Below are 19,052 nucleotides of genomic sequence, written 5' to 3'. Positions count from 1 at the left end.
CACTTATCTGGTATTATTACATAAATATTACTACTTTCAAACTCAAGTGGGGCTTTCCCTATGGTTTCTAAATCTATCAGTCTGAAGCACCTGGCAAAGTGCCTCTACCTCTTGTTGGTATTTAATGAGTTTCTTGAGTTGAAGTTTTTACCTTTTCTTAAAAAGGGCAGTATGTTTAGAATTTTAGCAGGGTCAGTACTAGAGCCAGATTGCCTAGGGTTGAATCCTGACTTTTTTTTTTTTTAAGATTTTATTTATTTATTCATGAGAAATGATAGAAGAGAGGGAAAGAACCAGACATCACTCTGGTACATGTGCTGCCAGGAATTGAACTTGGGACTTTATACTTGAGAGTCCAAAGCCCTATCCTCCTGGACCACACGAATCCTGACTTTTTCACTTACTATAAAAGTGCTTGTATAAGGTTTTACTTCCTCAGTTGCTTCATTTGTAAAAATGATTACAATTGACCCTTGGTTGTTAAGTTGGGCAATTGGACTTTTGTGTAGAATTTGTGTGGGTTTTCTACACCTGCAAATTCAATCAGCTGCATCATATGAATGTTGAATTCCCAGACAGAAACCCCTGTATTATGTAAGTGAACCTGAACAGATATTCAGGGGCAAAATGTATTTTTCTCATCGCAGATGTAGAATTGAATGAGCTAGTATATGACTCTATGTACAGTATGCTTTGGGGAAAAAGGGTAGGTAACATTATTCTTTGTTATTGTCTATCAACTATATAAGTAAACGTGTTTATTTCTTCAGTTACTTAGTAGTGAATTTTTCCCTCCTGACTTCAGTCTTTTGTATACATATTCTAAGTCCCATGCTTTGCTACTTCTGATATTTTTTTTCTTAATTTATATGAATTTTCTACATTGTGAACAATTAATTTATTATTATAAAAACTTCATTGGTTTGAAGTACTTAACACTAAAGTTGAAAAAAATATATGCATATAGCACCAAAGTAAAAGACTCGGGGTGGGGGGGTGTTCAGGTACTGAAACATGATGGCAGAGAAGGACCTAGTGGGGGCTATATTGTTATGTAGAAAATGGGAAAATGTTATGCATGTACAAACTACCATATTTTACTGTTGACTGTAAACCATTAATTCCCCAATAAATAAATTAAAAATAAATTTAAGAATGTACTATAAAAAAATAAACAATAATAGACATCCCATGAGAAGGTGCAGTAGATAAATTCATGAAGTCTTGAGTTTAATCACTGGCATTGCATGTGCCAAAATGATATGCTGGTTCTTTCTTTCACCCTTCTGTCATTAATAAAACAAATAAATTTAAAACCTCATTATAGTTACTTTAGTTTACTTATTACTCTTATGACCCCATCCATTTATTGAAATGACAGTGGGGCAGCTCACATGCCAAGCTTCAGAGATAAAGGTAATTTATTTCTTCCCTGCAATGAACTATGTTCATAATATAATTTTTAAATTAAAATTTATTCTTTTGTTTTTCATTTTATGTTTTGAGAATTTCATATTACTTTATAATATAAACTCAAAAAAATAAAGTATCCTGAAATTTTGCTTTTTTCAAATAACTGATTTCTGAAAGGCTTTCTTACATACATGCACACTCTTAAGTTTTGCAGAGGTTTTCAGTTTTGCTGAATTTTAAGACCATTTATATTTTAATTTTACAAAAACATTTGTACTCATGACTTTATGATTCAAGACAGAATTGGGGGGGTAGAAAAAAAATCCTCCCAGTGGCATTCATAGTACCTATCCAAATACACTTTCTCTTCCTCTGATGTTAATTAAATGATAGTTTTCTGGATTTCTAGTAAATACCCTACTGGTTGCCAGGTTATGTTAATGTAGGGCCACCTGGTACCACCTTTTTCCAGCTGTAGACACTTCAATAATTCATATAATGAATGGTTAAAATTACTAGACAAGCCAGAATTAAGAGTCACATGTAAATCTGTTTAGTTTGGATCATAAGAGATCTGAATTCTTTTCCCATCCCATATTTTTTTTTAATTTTTAATTTTTTTATTTACCATCCCGTTTTTTTGTAGTTTCCTGTTACTACTCCAAATCTCATGTGAATGTGGTCTCAAGAAGTGACAGAGAAAGTCCTTCATTCAATTTCAGTAGCATGAAACTGAGATGGATAACAAAATTCTCTCCTGATTCTATTCAGATGTTAGCCAACTGCCTTACTCCCACAGTTGCCAAGGAATAGTCTGCTGTCAAGACTAATTTAACCTTCTAATTTTGTAGTTGACTTATTTAATCTTGTTATATTTCACTAAGAAAATAATTTTTTAGATTGTTTTATTAATGTCATTGTTGTTAGGACTGAAAGAGACCTAGAGAGATGGGGAAGATAGAGAGGGGGAGAGAAAGATAGACACCTGCAGACCTGCTTCACCGTCTGTGAAGCTATTCCCCTGCAGGTGAGGAGCCAGGGGCTCGAACCGGGATCCTTAAGCCAGTCCTTGTGCTTTGCACCACGTGTGCTTAACCCACTGTGCTACCACCCGACTCCTAATTTTCAACATTTGAAGTGCACTTAATAAATGCTAAGTTGATAGCCAAGACATACTTCCTTCCTTGTGCTTCACTAAAATATTTCACTCTAATTGGTTCTTCATTCTATGTGCCCAGATATACATTCACACTGGAAAACTGGCTCAGGAGCCCTTCTCCCTCTCATATTATTCTTTTTAATGCTGCAGTATTCTAGGGTAAGATAGCCCTTTCATTGGTGTACCATACACTTAACATTCTTAGCTTATAGCAGAGAACTACTGTAATGCAGCCAGCCAGTCCTTGTAAGTCTCATTTGTTTTCTTGAAGGGCCTTTTCAGCTCTTCCTGTTCTTGCTCTCACTACAGGCCTGTGCCTGCCTTTAATTTTTTTTTTTAATTAGTGATTTAATAATGATTAACAAGACTGTGGTATAAGAGGAGTACAGTTCCCACCACCAGAGTTCCATATCCCCCCCCCCCCCATTGAAAGTTTCCATATTCTTTATCCCTCTGGGAACATGGACCAAATATCTTTATGGGGAGCAGAAAGTGGAAGGTCTGGCTTTTGTAATTGCTTCTCTGCTGGACATGGGTGTTGACAGGTGGATCCAGACCCCAAGTCTCTTTCTATATTTTTCTGATGGGGTAGGGCTGTGGGGAGGTGAAGCTCCTGGACACATTGGTGAGGTCATCTGCCCAGGGAAGTCAAGTTGGCATCATGACAGCATCTACAACTTGGTGGCTGGAAAATATTAAGATATATAGCAGAATAATTTGTTTAATAATCAGACACCTAAAGGTAAAAATATAGCAAATGAAATTTGGGCTCTTCATGTTGGAAGGAGCTAGGATGTCTATTTTAGGTATATTCCAGGGGCTTATGACTTTACTTATTTTTGACTGAACCCAACAGCTAATATGTAGGTGGGCTAGGAGTACTATCTTGGAAGATGGTGTCAGATAGGTCTAGAAAGCAAAATGAGGGTAGAGAGAGGGTAGAGAGAGACTTCCAAATATGGGAAAAGTATATAAATACTATTAACAGTAAATCCCACTGATCTGACTTTGGGCCCATTTTTATTCATATTTAGCACAGGAGCTTGTGTAACCTCTGCATCCCTGTCAGTCTGAGCTCGCTTGCATTGCATGGACATAGCTAAAAATATTCTAGGCTACACTCATTTCAGGACCAGTCTTCCTCGAGTGGCAAAGTTTGTTGACCCAGCCTCCCTTCAGAGTTGGGAGTAATTGCTGCCCCTGTTGTCTACATTGACAGCAATGTTCTATAGCTGTGTCTGACTTATTATCCCAAAGGAAGTTCTGCCCAAGAGTGGACAAAACCACTTATTCCTGTTTCTCTTTGGCTGAGATATTCTACAGTGTTCAAGAAGAATTTTACTGAAAAACAAATCAATATATTTACTTTTCTTACATATCAATAAAACACATTAAATATAAAATATACTTTACCAGAAAACACATTTTCAAAATAGACAGTTTGGAACTATGGGCTTTTAGTAGACATTTGAAGAACTTTACAATGTCCTGTGTGCCTATAATACTAAGAATAATCAGTGATATTGTGTGTGTTGGCCTCTTTGCATCCCAGAGAGAGACTAGTTTCTTCTACTCACCAGTGAAGAGAAGCAGCTTGCCTGGTAAAAAAAAAAACACCTATTGTAAGGCCCTGAATAGTGGGTCTGTTTTAATTACTGCTGCCCTCATGTCAGAGAACATAGTTATCTTCTCATAGAGCATTCTTACCCTCCTCATGTACTTGTTTTTTATTTTCTGAAATAATATTACCTATTGAGTTCAGTATATTTTTAAGTGTAATGCCAGTACTGAGTGCAGGATCCCATATATACACAATACCCCTGATTACTTCCCTAGCCTGATTTTATTCTATATTTTTAGGGGAGGATAGTAGGATATGAGAGAGAATGGTAGCAAAGTACTGCTCCATCATCCATTCTGTTGGTGTGCCCTCCATGTTACTTCCATGTGGTGCTGGGGGGTAGAGTCCAGGCACTCACACATGCTAAAACGTGTGCTTTACCCAATAAATAATCTACCAAATCTCTAACTTAGTTGTTTTTTTTTAACATTTTTTTATTATTATCTTTATTTATTGGATAGAAACAGCCAGAAATTGAGAGGGAAGGAGGAGATAGAGACACCTGCAGCCCTGCTTCACCACTCGCAAAGCTTTCCCCCTGCAAGTGGGGGCCAGGGGTTCGAACCTGGGTCCTTTTGCATTGTTACATGTTGCTCAACCAGGTGCACCACCACCCGGCCCCTACTTAGTTGATTTTTAACTTGAGCCATTTATATTATGCATGGAAATATTGAGTGGAATGTAAATATCTTTTGAAAAATATGATTTCCTTTTACATAGTCTCTAGATAATTTTCCCACTTTTCTTAAAAATATCTACTTTACTTGAAATTTTGCTTTGCATACACTACATTAAGACAACTAGCACGTCCCTAGCTTAATTTTCAGTGCTCTAAATAGCCTAACGTGTCTAAATTTGCACATATATCATTTAAATCGTGTGCACTAAGTCAGTCATCTGGTAGGACTAAGAGGATAGAAATGATGAATTAGATTGCCAGCATCATTCTAAGACTTCGGGAGGGAATATTTTCTATCCACATTAGAAGGAGCAAAATGAAGCTGATTTCCACTTCTTTCAGCTCCTCAGTAGGACTGCTATACTGGTGATTAAACTGTTCTTCCTGAGGGGAGGTAAAAAGATGACTATTATAGAGTTGTCTTTTGGGAATAGTGCTGATGGTTAAGCTCAACATGCAATTTTATGGGGCTGCTCAGCCATTTATAGAAACTCACAAACCTCATTTTGTTTCCTGGAATGAAAATTGAACCTGAATCTTCTCAATCTTGCAGGGGTGAATAGCCTTTCTCAGTCACTCAGTGCCAACCCATTGACTGCCAGCACCCTTACTCATCTAGACCTCTCAGGAAATGTCCTTCGAGGAGATGACCTCTCGGTAAGTTTGTCTTTCCTGAATGCCATCTACAAAGAAGCTGTATTTAATACAGCTAGAATAATTTCTAAACATGGCTTTCTTTTTTTATTATTATCTTTATTTATTAGATAGAGTCAGTCAGAAATTGAAAGGAAGGGGGAGACAGAGAGAGAAAGAGACAGAAAGACACCTGCAGCCCTGCTTTACTACTCACAAAGCTTCCCCCCTGCAGGTGGGGACCAGGGGCTCGAACCTGGGTCTTTGAGCACTGTGGCATGTGTGCTCAACCAGGTGCACCACCACCCGGCCCTTAAACATGGCTTTCTAGCTTATCCCTATTTGTCCCTTTATTATGATATCCTGAAATTATTTACTTAATGAGTCTTTGAAGTGCTTTAGTGGAAAATTCCAATGTCTTTCTTAACTAAATGTAGAGTATTACCATTGGCTATGTTTTTCTCTTTAATATTGTTGAAGTTTAATTTTCCCCTACATTTTAAAATATTGCACTTGTTAAAATGGCCTGATTAAGAAAGATTGGGAACGTAAACTGAATCATTTAATTGTTAAATAACATTGTTGGGATGGATGTTGGTTTTTTAATACTTTGCAGTTAAAAGGAGATATGGAGATTAAATTCCAGTTGTGCTCCATTCCATGAATTTATGTTGGGGTGAGGGTAGCTGTAGGATCTTGTCACTACTTGTGAGTAATGAAAGCTCCCCTGACTGGTATCTAAGTACATAGTGCCAGCTATTACTAGGATTTTTCTCTATTTAGAATTTTCCTATTACAATTCATCCTCCCTATGTGATGATAAAGTTTTTACAGACTGGTGTTTTGCTCTTCTGAATTCCTAGGTAAATTTTTTTCTCTAGTATCCAGCAAAGAGTCATATGTTCTATTTTTTTTTTTTTTCAAGTATCTGCTGGCATCTAGCAAACTAGAAAGAAAATTTAGTTGTTTGCCTAGTGTCAGGATTCTTGACTCTTACTTGCTACTGATGAACTCTGGCAGCTGCGGCTCATATAGAACAATTAAGGACTGACAGACAGCTATTAATTTTGTTATTTTGATAAAGCTGCAACTCATATAGAACAATTAAGGACTGGCAGGCTGCTATAAATTTTATTGTTTTGATAAACCCACATGAAGAAAGGAAACAGTTTAGGCATTCCATCCCCTAAAACTAATTTAATTAGCTATATGTGAAAAAAATATCAGCAGATCATTTCTTAAAAGAAATTAAGGATAGAAAAATTATTGTATTGGACAGAAGAGTATATAGGCTGTAACTATTATATCATACAAATTAAAATTACTAGTTCCTCTAGTACTAAGCACTTTCAGTAGTGATTAGCATTTTGATAGAATGCAGTTCAGGTGGTATTTCAATCTTAGCAATTAAAATTAATTAGTACTGTTCCAAAATTGTATAATAAAAATGGAGCTAATGAGGAAAACTAAGTCATGTATAACAAAAAACAAGATGGGGAGGGGGAAGCCTTGGTATCCTAGATGCTATTTGGTCTTCTATTTTGATTTAACAAGTATAATTTTGTTTTAAAAATTCATTGGATTTTTGTTCTCGGGAAAAGTAATAAGCTACATAATATTTCCCTCTTGGGAAAAGTATAGAGTAATTCTGGGAGGATTAGGCAATTGCATTTCAGAATACGGACTTACATTTTATATATATGTTTCTCCATTCTAACTTGTGTTTGGTTTTTGTTTCAAGTATATGTACAACTTTTTGGCCCAGCCAAATGCCATTGCTCACTTGGATTTATCTAATACAGAATGTTCTCTGGATATGGTAATATTTTCATTTGCTCTGGGTGGGGCAGAGGGGGAGTAGATATCGCTAGTAAGAAATTTTTAAGTATGAGTGACAATGTTTCCTTCTCAGGTCTGTGGCGCTCTTCTCCGTGGAGGCCTTCAGTATTTAGCTGTGCTCAATCTCTCCAAAACTGTCTTTTCTCACAGGTATGGATTTCTTCTTGCTGTCATTATCCTTTCTCAGAAGCAGGGTGGTGGTGTACCAAGTTGAATATACACGTTATAATGTGCAAGGACCTGGGTTCAAGCTCCTGGTCCCCTGTGCAAGGAGGAAGCTCCATGAGTGGTGAAGCAGTATCTGTAGCTTTCTTTTCTATCTGTCTCTATTCTCCTGCCTCCCTCTTCCCTTTCGATTTCTTTGTCTCTATCAAAGAAAAAAAAACTTATCATATGAAAATATAATGATAAAGGGTAAATGCTGTGCAACAGGAAGGAAATGACATTTTCTGTGAATGTTATGCATTTCTTTTTTAACCCACTGAGTGATCTGCTTATCAACAATACTAGCCATTTTATGTGAAGTATGTTATAGTGTATACTACTTTTTTTTTTTTTACCTCCAGGGTTATTGCCGGGGCTCGGTGCCTGCACCACGAATCCACTGCTCCTGGAAACCATTTTTCCCCCTTTTGTTTTATCATTGTTGTTTATTATTGTTGTTGTTGTTGCTGTTTTTGGATAGGACAGAGAGAAATGGAGAGAGGAGGGGAAGACAGAGATGGGGAGAGAAAGACACCTGAAGATCTGCTTCACCACCTGTGAAGTGACTCCCCTGCAGGTGGGGAGCCATGGGCTCCAACACGGATCCTTATGCCGGTCCTTACGCTTGGTGCAATGTGCGCTTAATCCTCTGCACTACCGCCCCACTCCCGTGTACACATACTTCTTATGTGTAGACAGTATTATAAAAATCCCCTGTAGACACAATCTTAGTATTTCTCAGTGGTAAACTTGGCAGCATAAAATATTATCTGGGGAGCAAAGAAAGTGGTCACCACATTGTTCATATAGTGTGTGTGTGTGTGTGTGTGTGTGTGTGTGTGTGTGTGTGTGTGTGTGTGTGTGTGTGTCTGTCTATAAGCCTGTTTGGACCTCATTCTCACATAATTCCACTGCTCTCAGCAGACATTCTCCCCTCACTTCATTGCATTTCCTTCTATGCTATGCATGGTGTTCCTGTGGGATAATGAGGCTTGAATTCCTGAAGATACAGTGGCAAAACACAATGAATTGATTAACTTCATTGAGCAGGCATCACTTGCTTTAAGGATTTCAAAGAGTTGTCTTCACTTCTCTTGTCTGAATTGTTTTGTTTTTTTTTACTTTTAAATTTCTACTGAAAATTTAACTGATTTCATGAAGTGTTTTACAGTGAATAACCCATGGTAATTTTTTCAGTTTGGAAATGGGGTGCTAAGATGAAAGTGTAGCAATTAATATCATATTCATCTTGTTTTTCAGGAAAGGAAAAGAAGTACCCCCATCTTTCAAACAGTTTTTTAGTAGTTCGCTGGCTCTAATGCAGATCAACCTTTCAGGAACAAAATTGGCTCCTGAGCCCTTAAAGTGAGTGGCTAATTAATTTTTCCAAAGCTTTTAAAGATCATTTTGTTAATTGTTTTAAATGGGATGGAAGCAAGATACATACTCCTAAAACATATTTTTAAACCTTTTTTTTTTTTTAATTTGGGAGCAATGAAGGAAAAAAAATGTTTTGTGAGTACCTATTGTGCTATTGATATTATTGTTTTGTCTATAGGTGAAAAGTTGTTCTTTGGTAGTAGTCACTTCTCTTATAAATGTTGTACTTCCAAATAACACTGCCTTTATAATAACCTCTTTTTAGTTTATTGCAGGTACATCCATGTGCATGTGTGTGTGTGTTTAAAGCAGTATTTGTCTCAAGTACTATTAATCAAACTATATAGATGTGCACATGTAACCAAATCAATTTTCAGGTGCTTTATTTTCTTGCTTTTATTTTTATTCTCTAATTAGTTTATTTATTGTTAACTAATATAGTTACTCTGTATTAGTTTTCAAAAAATATTAAGTTTTTAGGGGTACAGTTTTACACCACTCTGACCACCAAAGTTCTGCCTCTGTCCCTCACATCTCACTCCCCACTCCCACACGAGTTCTCACAAAGTCTGATAGTTTGGTTGCTGGTTTTCTGCAAGTTCCTATGCTTTGATTATTGATATTCCATGTAAGCACAATACTATCTATTGTTTCTTCCCACTTGTTTACTTATTTTCTAAAACATATCCAACTTCCATTTCCATCCATTCTGTTCTGTTATATACAATACTATCCTTTTAAATTGCTAGTATTATTCATTCAATATTTGTTCCATAACTTCTTTATTCACTCATTTATTTATGACATTTAGGTTGCTTCTATACCTTGGCTATTATAAATGCAACTATGAACATAAGAGTGCATATGGCCCTTTGAATTATATGTACTCTGAATATATGCCTAGGAGTAGTAATTCTTGATCATTGAGTATTTTTATTTAAGGACTCTCCACATTTTTCTCCCTAGGAGTTTCATCAGTTTGCATTCCCAACAACAGTGTACCAGAGTTCCTTGTTTTCCATTTCCGTGCCTATACTTATTCCTTATTTGAAAAGGATAGGTATTTTTCTTTGAAAGTCTTACAGAATTCACTAATGAAGCCATAGTGAAGAAGAAGGAGAAGAAGAAGAAAGAAGAAAAGGAAGAGGAAGAGGAAGAGGAAGAAGGAGAAGGAGAAGAAGGAGAAGAAGAAGGAATCCTAAAAGAAGAATAAGAAATTACCACTCAATTTTTGTGTTAGTGGCTGGCCTGTTCAGGCTATGTACTTACTCCTGGATCAGTCTGAGAATATATCTATTTTATTTAGGTTGTTTTAATCTGTTTGCATAGAGAATCTCATAATACTCTTCCATGAACATTTGCATCTCTGTATCATCAGTTAAAATTTTTAAGTGTTTTATCTTCTGAATTGCCCAGGTAGAAAAAGGTGGTCTATAGGTATTTTTCCTGGCAGCCAACTATGCTATGAGTTAATGTCCCTAGTGCAAGTGAAGTTAAACTTTTTAACTAAGTTAAGATTTGAGAGTAATTAGTAACCCTTGACATTTTTGTCTACCATTGCCAGAAGTAATCACAAATTCAATGTGAGATGTCTATAGAGTCAAATTTTTAATGAGCCTAAAGAAAATATTTCCAAGTAGTTATGAATATGTGCTTTGTCAGATATACTGAAAAGTATGCACAGATCTCTCTGCAGTAGGCCTATTAATCTTCCCAGTAATTTATATGAAATGTTAAAATTAGTGCCTGCCATTATTTACTAGAAAGTTCATCTTTGGGAGTTGGGCTGTAGCGCAGCGGGTTAAGCGCAGGTGGCGCAAAGCACAAGGACCGGCATAAGGATCCCGGTTCGAACCCCGGCTCCCCACCTGCAGGGGAGTCGCTTCACAGGCGGTGAAGCAGGTCTGCAGGTGTCTATCTTTCTCTCCTCCTCTCTGTCTTCCCCTCCTCTCTCCATTTCTCTCTGTCCTATCCAACAACGACAACAACAATAATAACTACAACAGTAAAACAACAAGGGCAACAAAAGGGAATAAATAAAAATAAAATATTAAAAAAAAAAAAGAAAGTTAATCTTCATCTAATTTGCAAATTGTCTTCCCCTCTCCTCTCTCCCCCTCCCCTCCTCTTTTCTCCTCTCCTCCATCCCTCCCTTCCATTCTCCCTTTTTTCTTTGCTTTCTTTGGAAGAAAGTATGAAAGGCTTGAATACAGTATTTCACAAAGTACTCTTACTAAAGCGATGGCTGACTTAGAAACTGCAAATCCAGTTGATTATAAAAAAAAAAAAATCTGATGTGGGGCTGGTGAGATAGCTCACTTAGGTACCTGCTTTGTCGTGTGCACGACCCAGACTTTAGTCTCTGACTACCATTAGCATCTTCTCAGTAAAGGTTTCAGCCATCCTCATAGAGCCTTGTTTCTGGAATGGCCTTTCACAGAGTTGTCTTGAGTGGAAATAGAAAACTGAGTGGGATTGAGCATATTGAGACCAGGTGGCTACCCTTAGTTAAGAAATACCTTTGCTCTAGACTCCAGCATTTCTGTAGTTGGTATTGAAATTGTGCACATTTCCCTCAGTTGAGAGCGTGGGTCCTTTCGTGTTCAACTTTATATTCCTAGTAGGACCTCAGTAATGGTCAGGTGATCTTTCCATGTAATTTAACAGATGTGTTTGAATACAGGAAATTTTGTTTCAATCCAGATCAAGGAGGTTAGAGTGTCTAGAACTGACTTGTGAAAGTAGATTCATTTAGTTTTCTTTTTTTTTTTTTTTTTTTTTTTCCCTCCTCCAGGGTTATTGCTGGGCTCGGTGCCTGCACCATGAATCCACCGCTCCTGGAGGCCATTTTTCCCCCTTTTTGTTGCCCTAGTTGTTGCAGCCTCGTTGTGGTTATTATTGCCGTTGTTGGCGTTGCTTTTGTTGTTGGATAGGACAGAGAGAAATGTAGAGAGGAGGGGAAGACAGAGAGGAGGAGAGAAAGACAGACACCTGCAGACCTGCTTCACCGCCTGTGAAGCGACTCCCCTGCAGGTGGGGAGCCGGGGGCTCGAACCGGGATCCTTACGCCGGTCTGCGCTTTGTGCCACGTGCGCTTAACCCACTGCGCCACCGCCCGACTCCCTCATTTAGTTTTCTTAAAGGTGAAATCTTTGTGAATAGTTTCATTCTGTCATTCTGTAGTTGGGAAGATTCCTTTTTCAGAACAGTGATATCAACAGCTAGTAGCCAGACAACAACCTTGGAGTCAAATGCCACTATAGTAGACACTTAACCTAGTCCACCTATAGATGTTTTTTAATAAAGTTAGCCGTCTTGATCCCAAGCCTAATCTTGTTAATATATTCCTTAGGGAAAATTACTTTTACATTGCTACTCTAGTAACAACTGCTTACTAATCTTCTGTACTTATTAAAGGTGTTCTCTAGGTGCAGGTGGAACTTTATTTCTTTTAGTGATTTAATAATGATTAACAAGATTGTAAGATAGCAAGTGGGACTTTATCTGTGATGAATGCAAATTAATTTCAGTGTGCAACTAGGTGACCTGTTGATATATTTGCTTTGGAATAGCAATTCTGCCAGGTTTTACATTTATGATGGGCCTACTTTTTGGTCAAATATAAGAATGTTGCTGCATCAATTTGTTCATTGCTGTCAAGAGACAGAAATACAGTTGGCATTTTAATAAGTGAGGTGGTGCTTGGTGTTTGACCTATGATTCAGAAAAGCCATTCTTCAGCTTACAACTATTTCAGTGTGTGGTGTGGAATTTGTGTCTAATGTGTACTTTTTTCTCCCTCAGAGCACTGTTACTGGGCTTGGCTTGTAATCATAACTTAAAAGGAGTTTCTCTTGATCTCAGCAACTGTGAGGTAAGAACATCTTTAAATGATACACTGGAATAGATAAATAGACTGGAAATTTTCTTTGAATCTTTTTTTTCTGGAAAAAAGTACAATAACCATGATCCCAAAAGGTAGAAATGAAGCAGAAAAACACACTATAGAAATTCTTAATGCGCTATATTGTGTGTTTTATCCATAAACAGCTATAGAACAGCATTTCAAAAGCATTCAAGGGTGTTTCCAAAATCCCATTTTTTCCTTTCTTTTTGCTAGTTTCTCAAGTACTTTATAATGAAGCCTTGAAGATATGCCATAAACTAGCTTTGCCATCATCACTGTGAGAAGTGTATGTTGCTTGCTTGGAGTAAAAGTGGCCAGTCTAACATGGATTTTAAGAATGTCACTTATTTTGCTTTTTAATGTTTTGATATAAAATAGAAAACTCAAGATGCTTCATATATATAGCATTTCCAAACACTTGATAATCACATGAAGAATTGAGACTAAAAGTGTTTTAGAGGGTGCCTGAACTTTTTCTATTTTGAAACTTTTAGATTATTTGGAGGATAGTAAAATTACCGAGTTCAAACCATCTGACCTCTTAAGTGTTTGATTTTACACACCATGTCAAACTTAGTATCTTAATCAGGTTGGGAGGTCAAAATATTTTCATTCGTTTTCCTGGACAGTTGTCCCAACTGTTCTTTCTTTCCAGACTGTACTTATCATATCCTGTCTCTTTCTAAGGCCTCCTCTACCTCAAGGATTTAGCTCAAGTTTAAGTTCCTTCATATCTACCTCAGACTACTAGATTGTGATATGAGTTTAGCTATAACTAGGTATGAAAATTTGGATGAGTTTCATTTTATCTAGAAAATGGAGACAATTTTAGCACGTCTTTCAGTGGGTTGGTGTTGTTTTCGCTGGGCTGGCTTCACGGGCGGGTAACAGACGACCCAGGACTCATGGCTGGGTTGTACGCAGTATCTCTTTATTCATGCAGGACACAGCGCAATCTATACCAAGCTAAGCTAAACTAAAAACTACAAACAATCTTGTCCTTATAAATATACTAGCCCAGTAGGGTGGGAACAGGATGCGACGCAGAGAGGGTAGAGAGAAAAGTGACTGGTGAAAATCAGGGTATGACAAGGAGAGGGGGCGGAGCAGGCAAGAATTCTACCACTGAACCACCAATGCCCTGGAGGGAGGGTGGTGCTTGTTAACAGAGGTTATGTAAATAGAATGAAGTGGTTATGTAAATAGAATAGTGTTAAGCAGGGGGGATTAAACTAATGAAACAGAAGGGGTTTTTAGAAGCATACCAACAGGATGGTCTGAGAAAGGCTTTTGTTTGTATTGTGAAAAGTGCTTCTTAGAGTATGAAGTACCTATAAAGATTGCTTGCTGTTGATATTTATGTGTCTGTCCACTTGTCTGTCAAATTTCTTTTAAGATTGAGAGCCGTAAAGTACAACTCAGCTGTGGCCTCTGGTAGTTCCACCACCTGAACCTAATACCTCTGATACACCTTGTCCTGTACTTTGATATGTTGAGCCATCTCTTGGTCTTAGAGTACTCAAAATAGAATGAGCAGTTTAGCACACATATTATCAATATACAATATATTTAATAAGAAAATAAGTCAGAGTAGACAAACAAGTGTCATAGTAAAGGACTTGTACTTTGGAATTAAAAAAAAAATGTCCCTTTGAATCTGACAGCCATCTGTCTGGTCAAACTTATTTATCTGCTCTCAGCCTTTGTTTCCTACCTCTGGAGTGGGGATTATAATAGTTTGTAGTTATTGCATTTGGCCTGATGCCAAGCCAGGCTATATATTTAGGAAGAAGTTTGGTGAAGAGAAATCTATTTTAAATATCGGGAATCATAGCACAGGCCTATGTTGCTTTTAAAAAAAGTTTTATTTAGGGGCTACAGAGATAACATAATGTTTATGCAAGAAGACTTCTGTGCTTGAGGTACCAAAGGTCCCAAGTTCAATCACTAGCACCACCATAACCCAGAGCTGAGCTCTGCAAATAAATAAATAAATAAATAAACAAACAAACAAATAAGTTTTATTTAGAAGTTTTAAATTTTTCTACTTTTACTGAAAAGAAAAGTTGAGCAGAAATTTCTTCAGAATTATTTTAAATCTCTCAGGAAGAACTAGTCTCCTCAGTTTTAAATCATACATTATTTTTTAGATAACCATTATTACCTTCTATGACCAGACTTGCCTCTGACTCTCTAATTCCAATTCACCCTCAAAGGGCAGGTCTCAGCTGTCAGCAAATGCTCAAAGAAATGTGCATTATTTCCAAGAAGGTTGTTTCAGAAGGTTTTCTGGTAGTAATGAGAAAGGATTCATGTGAATTCTCTCATGTTTATTTATAGTAAGGGAAGTGATGGATCTATGTATTCTGGTCAGTGTTTAAAAATTATATCACTTAATGTGTTAAAATAAGATTAAATAAATGTTGGAACTAAATTCCTCAAGGTTAATTGCTTAGCTGCTATTTCAGTAAGATATCTCTGATATTTCAGAGAAGATGCAAAGGCTAAATATACTTGAGGATTGCTTGCAGGTATGGGTGTGAGTTCTTTTAAAGGCAATTTTTTTTTGCACATTATTCACAATCCATTGCAAGGTGATAATGAGTAGGAAAAAAAGTATATCAGATATAAAAATTTGTGATGAATAGGACATTGCAGGAGGTAAGTAGAAACTTCTGAAACAAATTCTTTCTATTTGAATCATTTAGCTAGCTTTGAGATAAGAAGGGTTTACTGATTGTGTTTAGCTTTATTGCAATATACCTACTATATCAGCTTCACATCAGACTGGACATAGAATGTGAAACAGAAAATGTTTCAGCAGTGTAAGGGTATTTGAATGAATACATCACATACAGCTGTTACCACTTGGCTGTTTTTGTGTCTTTCATGCTATGGTTCTAGCTTTAAGTCCTTATAGAAACTAAGTAATATTGGCATATTACATCAAAGTAAAAGACTCCTGGGTAGAGGGGAGGGTTCAGGTCCTGAAACATGATGATGGCAGATGAGGACCTACTGAGGGTTGTATTGTTATGTGGAAATGTTATGCGTGTACAAACTATTGTATTTCACTGTTGACAGTAACCATTAAAGAAAATAAAGAAACTCCAATAAATAAATACATTTAAAAAAAGAAACTAATAACTCAGTATTATTTTATGTTTAAATCTTTTATATTTGATGTGTCTTTTTAAAATGACAAATGATCTTGAGGAAGGAAATCAAATAGTCAAAAGTTTTTTGTAGAAGTAAGTCTTTCTTAGTTTTCTTTCACATTTGGGATAGTTAAGTATTAGATATAAGTATTCACTTATATGCATGAGTGTAGTGGACAGGGGGCAAACGCTAGAATAAGAATAAGAAGTGGACAGGGGTAGATAGCATAATGGTTATGCAAAGAGACTCTCATGCCTGAGGCTCCCAAGTCCCAGGTTCAATCCTCTGTACCACCATAAGCCAGAGCTGAGCAGTGCTCCGGTTAAAAAAAAACAAGCAAGAACATGAGTATAACATCTGAAATGTTTCACCTTCCTTGTGTGAGAGAATATTTTCCTCTTGAAAAAAAGTGCAATTTTTTTTATTTTATTTTTTTTATTTTTAAATTTTTTATTTAAGAAAGGATTAGTGAACAAAAGCATAAGGTAGGAGGGGTACAACTCCACACAATTCCCACCATCCAATCCCCATAACCCACCCCCTCCCATGGTAGCTTTCCCATTCTCTATCCCTCTGGGAGCATGGACCCAGGGTCGTTGAGGGTTGCAGAAGGTAGAAGGTCTGGCTTCTGTAATTGCTTCCCCGCTGAACATGGGCGTTGACTGGTCGGTCCATACCCCCAGTTTTAACATTTCAAAAAGTTATTCAGTGATTCAATCTCATTAGTATTTGATCTTTCTTTTAAATAATATTCCTCTTGTGAGATCCAAATGAGAGTAATTTAAAAACCAGTTTTACATGCACACATGCAGACACAGGCTCTAATTATGCAAATTCATTTCAAAGGATTTTCATTTACAGTAATAGAAAAGCTTTTACTGTTTGTTGAAAGCTGTAGATTTCCTGTCATTTTAGATATTTAAAAACCTGTAAGTTCAATTGAATGCTCACAGTAACTGAAGATGAGTTATTTCTTACTTAAATTTTTGAATTTTGTTTTCTGAGAAAATTTTAGTTGAGAATGCTTGGTTTTTTTTTTTTCTATTTTTTTCTTTGTATGTTGATAGACTTCAGCTTCTCTTTTCTTATACTTACTCCTAATGACATTTATATTTTTCTCTTTGGCATACCTTAGCTTGGCTACTGTGTAAGTATTTTTATAAATCAATAAACTAGGATGTATTGATATAGTTCAGTCGTTGGAAAATATTAATTTTGTGGCATATGGTACATTATTGGTTAAGAGTATTAGAATATATATAGACTTGAACATAGTACCTTTATTTTCCATATATAAAATGGAATTTTCTTACTGTCTAGTAATAGAAAGCAGAGATTTTCTTATAGAAATCTTACTTAAAAAATTATTTTTTTATAATTTATTTTTTTATTTTATTAATTCCCTTTTGTTGCCCTTGTTGGTTTTTTTATTGTTGTAGTTATTGTTGTTGTTATTGATGTCATTGTTGTTGGATAGGACAGAGAGAAATGGAGAGAGGAGGGGAAGACTGAGAGGGGGAGAGAAAGACAGACACCTGCAGACCTGCTTCACCACCTGTGAAGCGACCCCCCTGCCGGTGGGGATCCGGGGGCTCGAACCAGGATCCTTCTGCTTTGCGCCACATGCGCTTAACCCTCTGAGCTACCACCGGACTCCCACCCAAAAAATTTATTTATAAAAAAGAAACACTGACAAAAGCCATAGGATAAGAGGGGTACAACTCCACACAATTCCCACCACCAGAACTTCGTATCCCATCCCCTCCCCTGATAGCTTTCCTATTCTTTATCCCTCTGGGAGTATGAAATTCTACTTTTTAAATAAATAAAAGTAAATAAATTGAAGCCAGGCAGTGGGTTGTCTGGTTGAGTGAAAACATTACATTGAGCAAGGACCTGGGTTCTAGCCGTTGGCCTCCACCTACAATTACACTCACTGTGCTATCTCCTCACAAGAAAAAAAAAAAGTGTTTTTATTTTAAACTTGCTGTCATAAGCCTATACTTTCAAAAGAAAACAATGTGCTAAAGCTGAATTACTTAGAAAATTTTAAAACTATATGAAAAAATATACAACACCATTTTTTTGCTGTTAATAGTATAAATGTAGAGAGACACTTTCACCCCTCCCTGTCTAGGTTCTTCTTGGACTAATCAGTTCATCAAAACAACATCAGACAGATTGAGAGGAGAAAAAAAAATCCATTTAATTATGTACGTATTGGGAGTCTATATAAATTAGAAAGATTCTGTTTTCAGTGAGGGAGACATAGGTATATATCCTGAGCTAAGAAATGAGATGACTTCTGGCATGAAGGAGAGAGTATGAAAATGACAAGAAGGTGACGTGACAAAACTCAACTGTTTTGTAAGTGCATATTTGTTTTGTCATATGAGTAGAGTTTTCTGATAGAAGGGTTATCTGGATATGATCTTAAGTTTGAATAATATCCTTTAATTTTCATTCTTTTAAGTAGTTAAAAGAATGGCTATCATTTCTCTTCAGCCTGTAAATCCTGGATTGACTTTAGCTCAGAATAATCTATATGTCAAGGTAACATGTTTTGATTGACCTGTTTAGTCATCTTGAGGAGACGTCCTTCAGTGTAACAGACCAAAATTGTTATTGTTAAGGCTTCAGAGATATTTGTAGTCATTTTCTGTATTGAATTTGATCTCAGCAAATAGAAAAATTTGCACTCTGTTGGAGTATCAGGTGCTACAAAAGATTTAAAGATGGATTTGTGGCTGGAGAACTTGTAACAAAAAAATAAACTGTAGTGAAATGAAACTGATTATCTCTGATAATAGTTCCTTGCCCTTTCATTGTGCCATTAATTGGCACTGATTTCTCTGAAGCGTGTAGACAGCCTGCTGCAGGTTCTTTGTGTGACATTTGCCTTCATTTGTGACATTTGAATTCACATTAGGCATCTCACAGTAATCTACTGTCATCTTAAAAAGTAGGAAAGACAAACTTAAACACATCAACAGAAATCTCTGGAATAAAGGGAAATCTCAAAATTCTGTACATAGCTCTGTTTTTCATGCAGACAGCA

General features: G+C 36.6%; 1 protein-coding gene across 6 annotated transcripts in view; it reads left to right on the top strand.

The window, feature by feature from the left end:
* Positions 1–19,052, top strand: part of CARMIL1 (capping protein regulator and myosin 1 linker 1) — a 332,859-nt gene that overhangs the window by 203,113 nt on the left and 110,694 nt on the right. For all 6 annotated transcript variants that reach the window (XM_060189278.1, XM_060189277.1, XM_016189509.2 and 3 more), the window contains exons 13-17: positions 5,426–5,529; positions 7,247–7,324; positions 7,418–7,494; positions 8,809–8,913; positions 12,733–12,802. In XM_060189278.1, the coding sequence (XP_060045261.1) occupies positions 5,426–5,529; positions 7,247–7,324; positions 7,418–7,494; positions 8,809–8,913; positions 12,733–12,802 (434 nt within the window). The remainder of the gene's footprint in view (positions 1–5,425; positions 5,530–7,246; positions 7,325–7,417; positions 7,495–8,808; positions 8,914–12,732; positions 12,803–19,052) is intronic.

The sequence above is a fragment of the Erinaceus europaeus genome, chromosome 4, assembly GCF_950295315.1.
Source record: "Erinaceus europaeus chromosome 4, mEriEur2.1, whole genome shotgun sequence".
NCBI classification, from domain to species: Eukaryota; Metazoa; Chordata; class Mammalia; order Eulipotyphla; family Erinaceidae; genus Erinaceus; species Erinaceus europaeus.
This window is presented reverse-complemented; position numbering and strand designations above follow the sequence as displayed.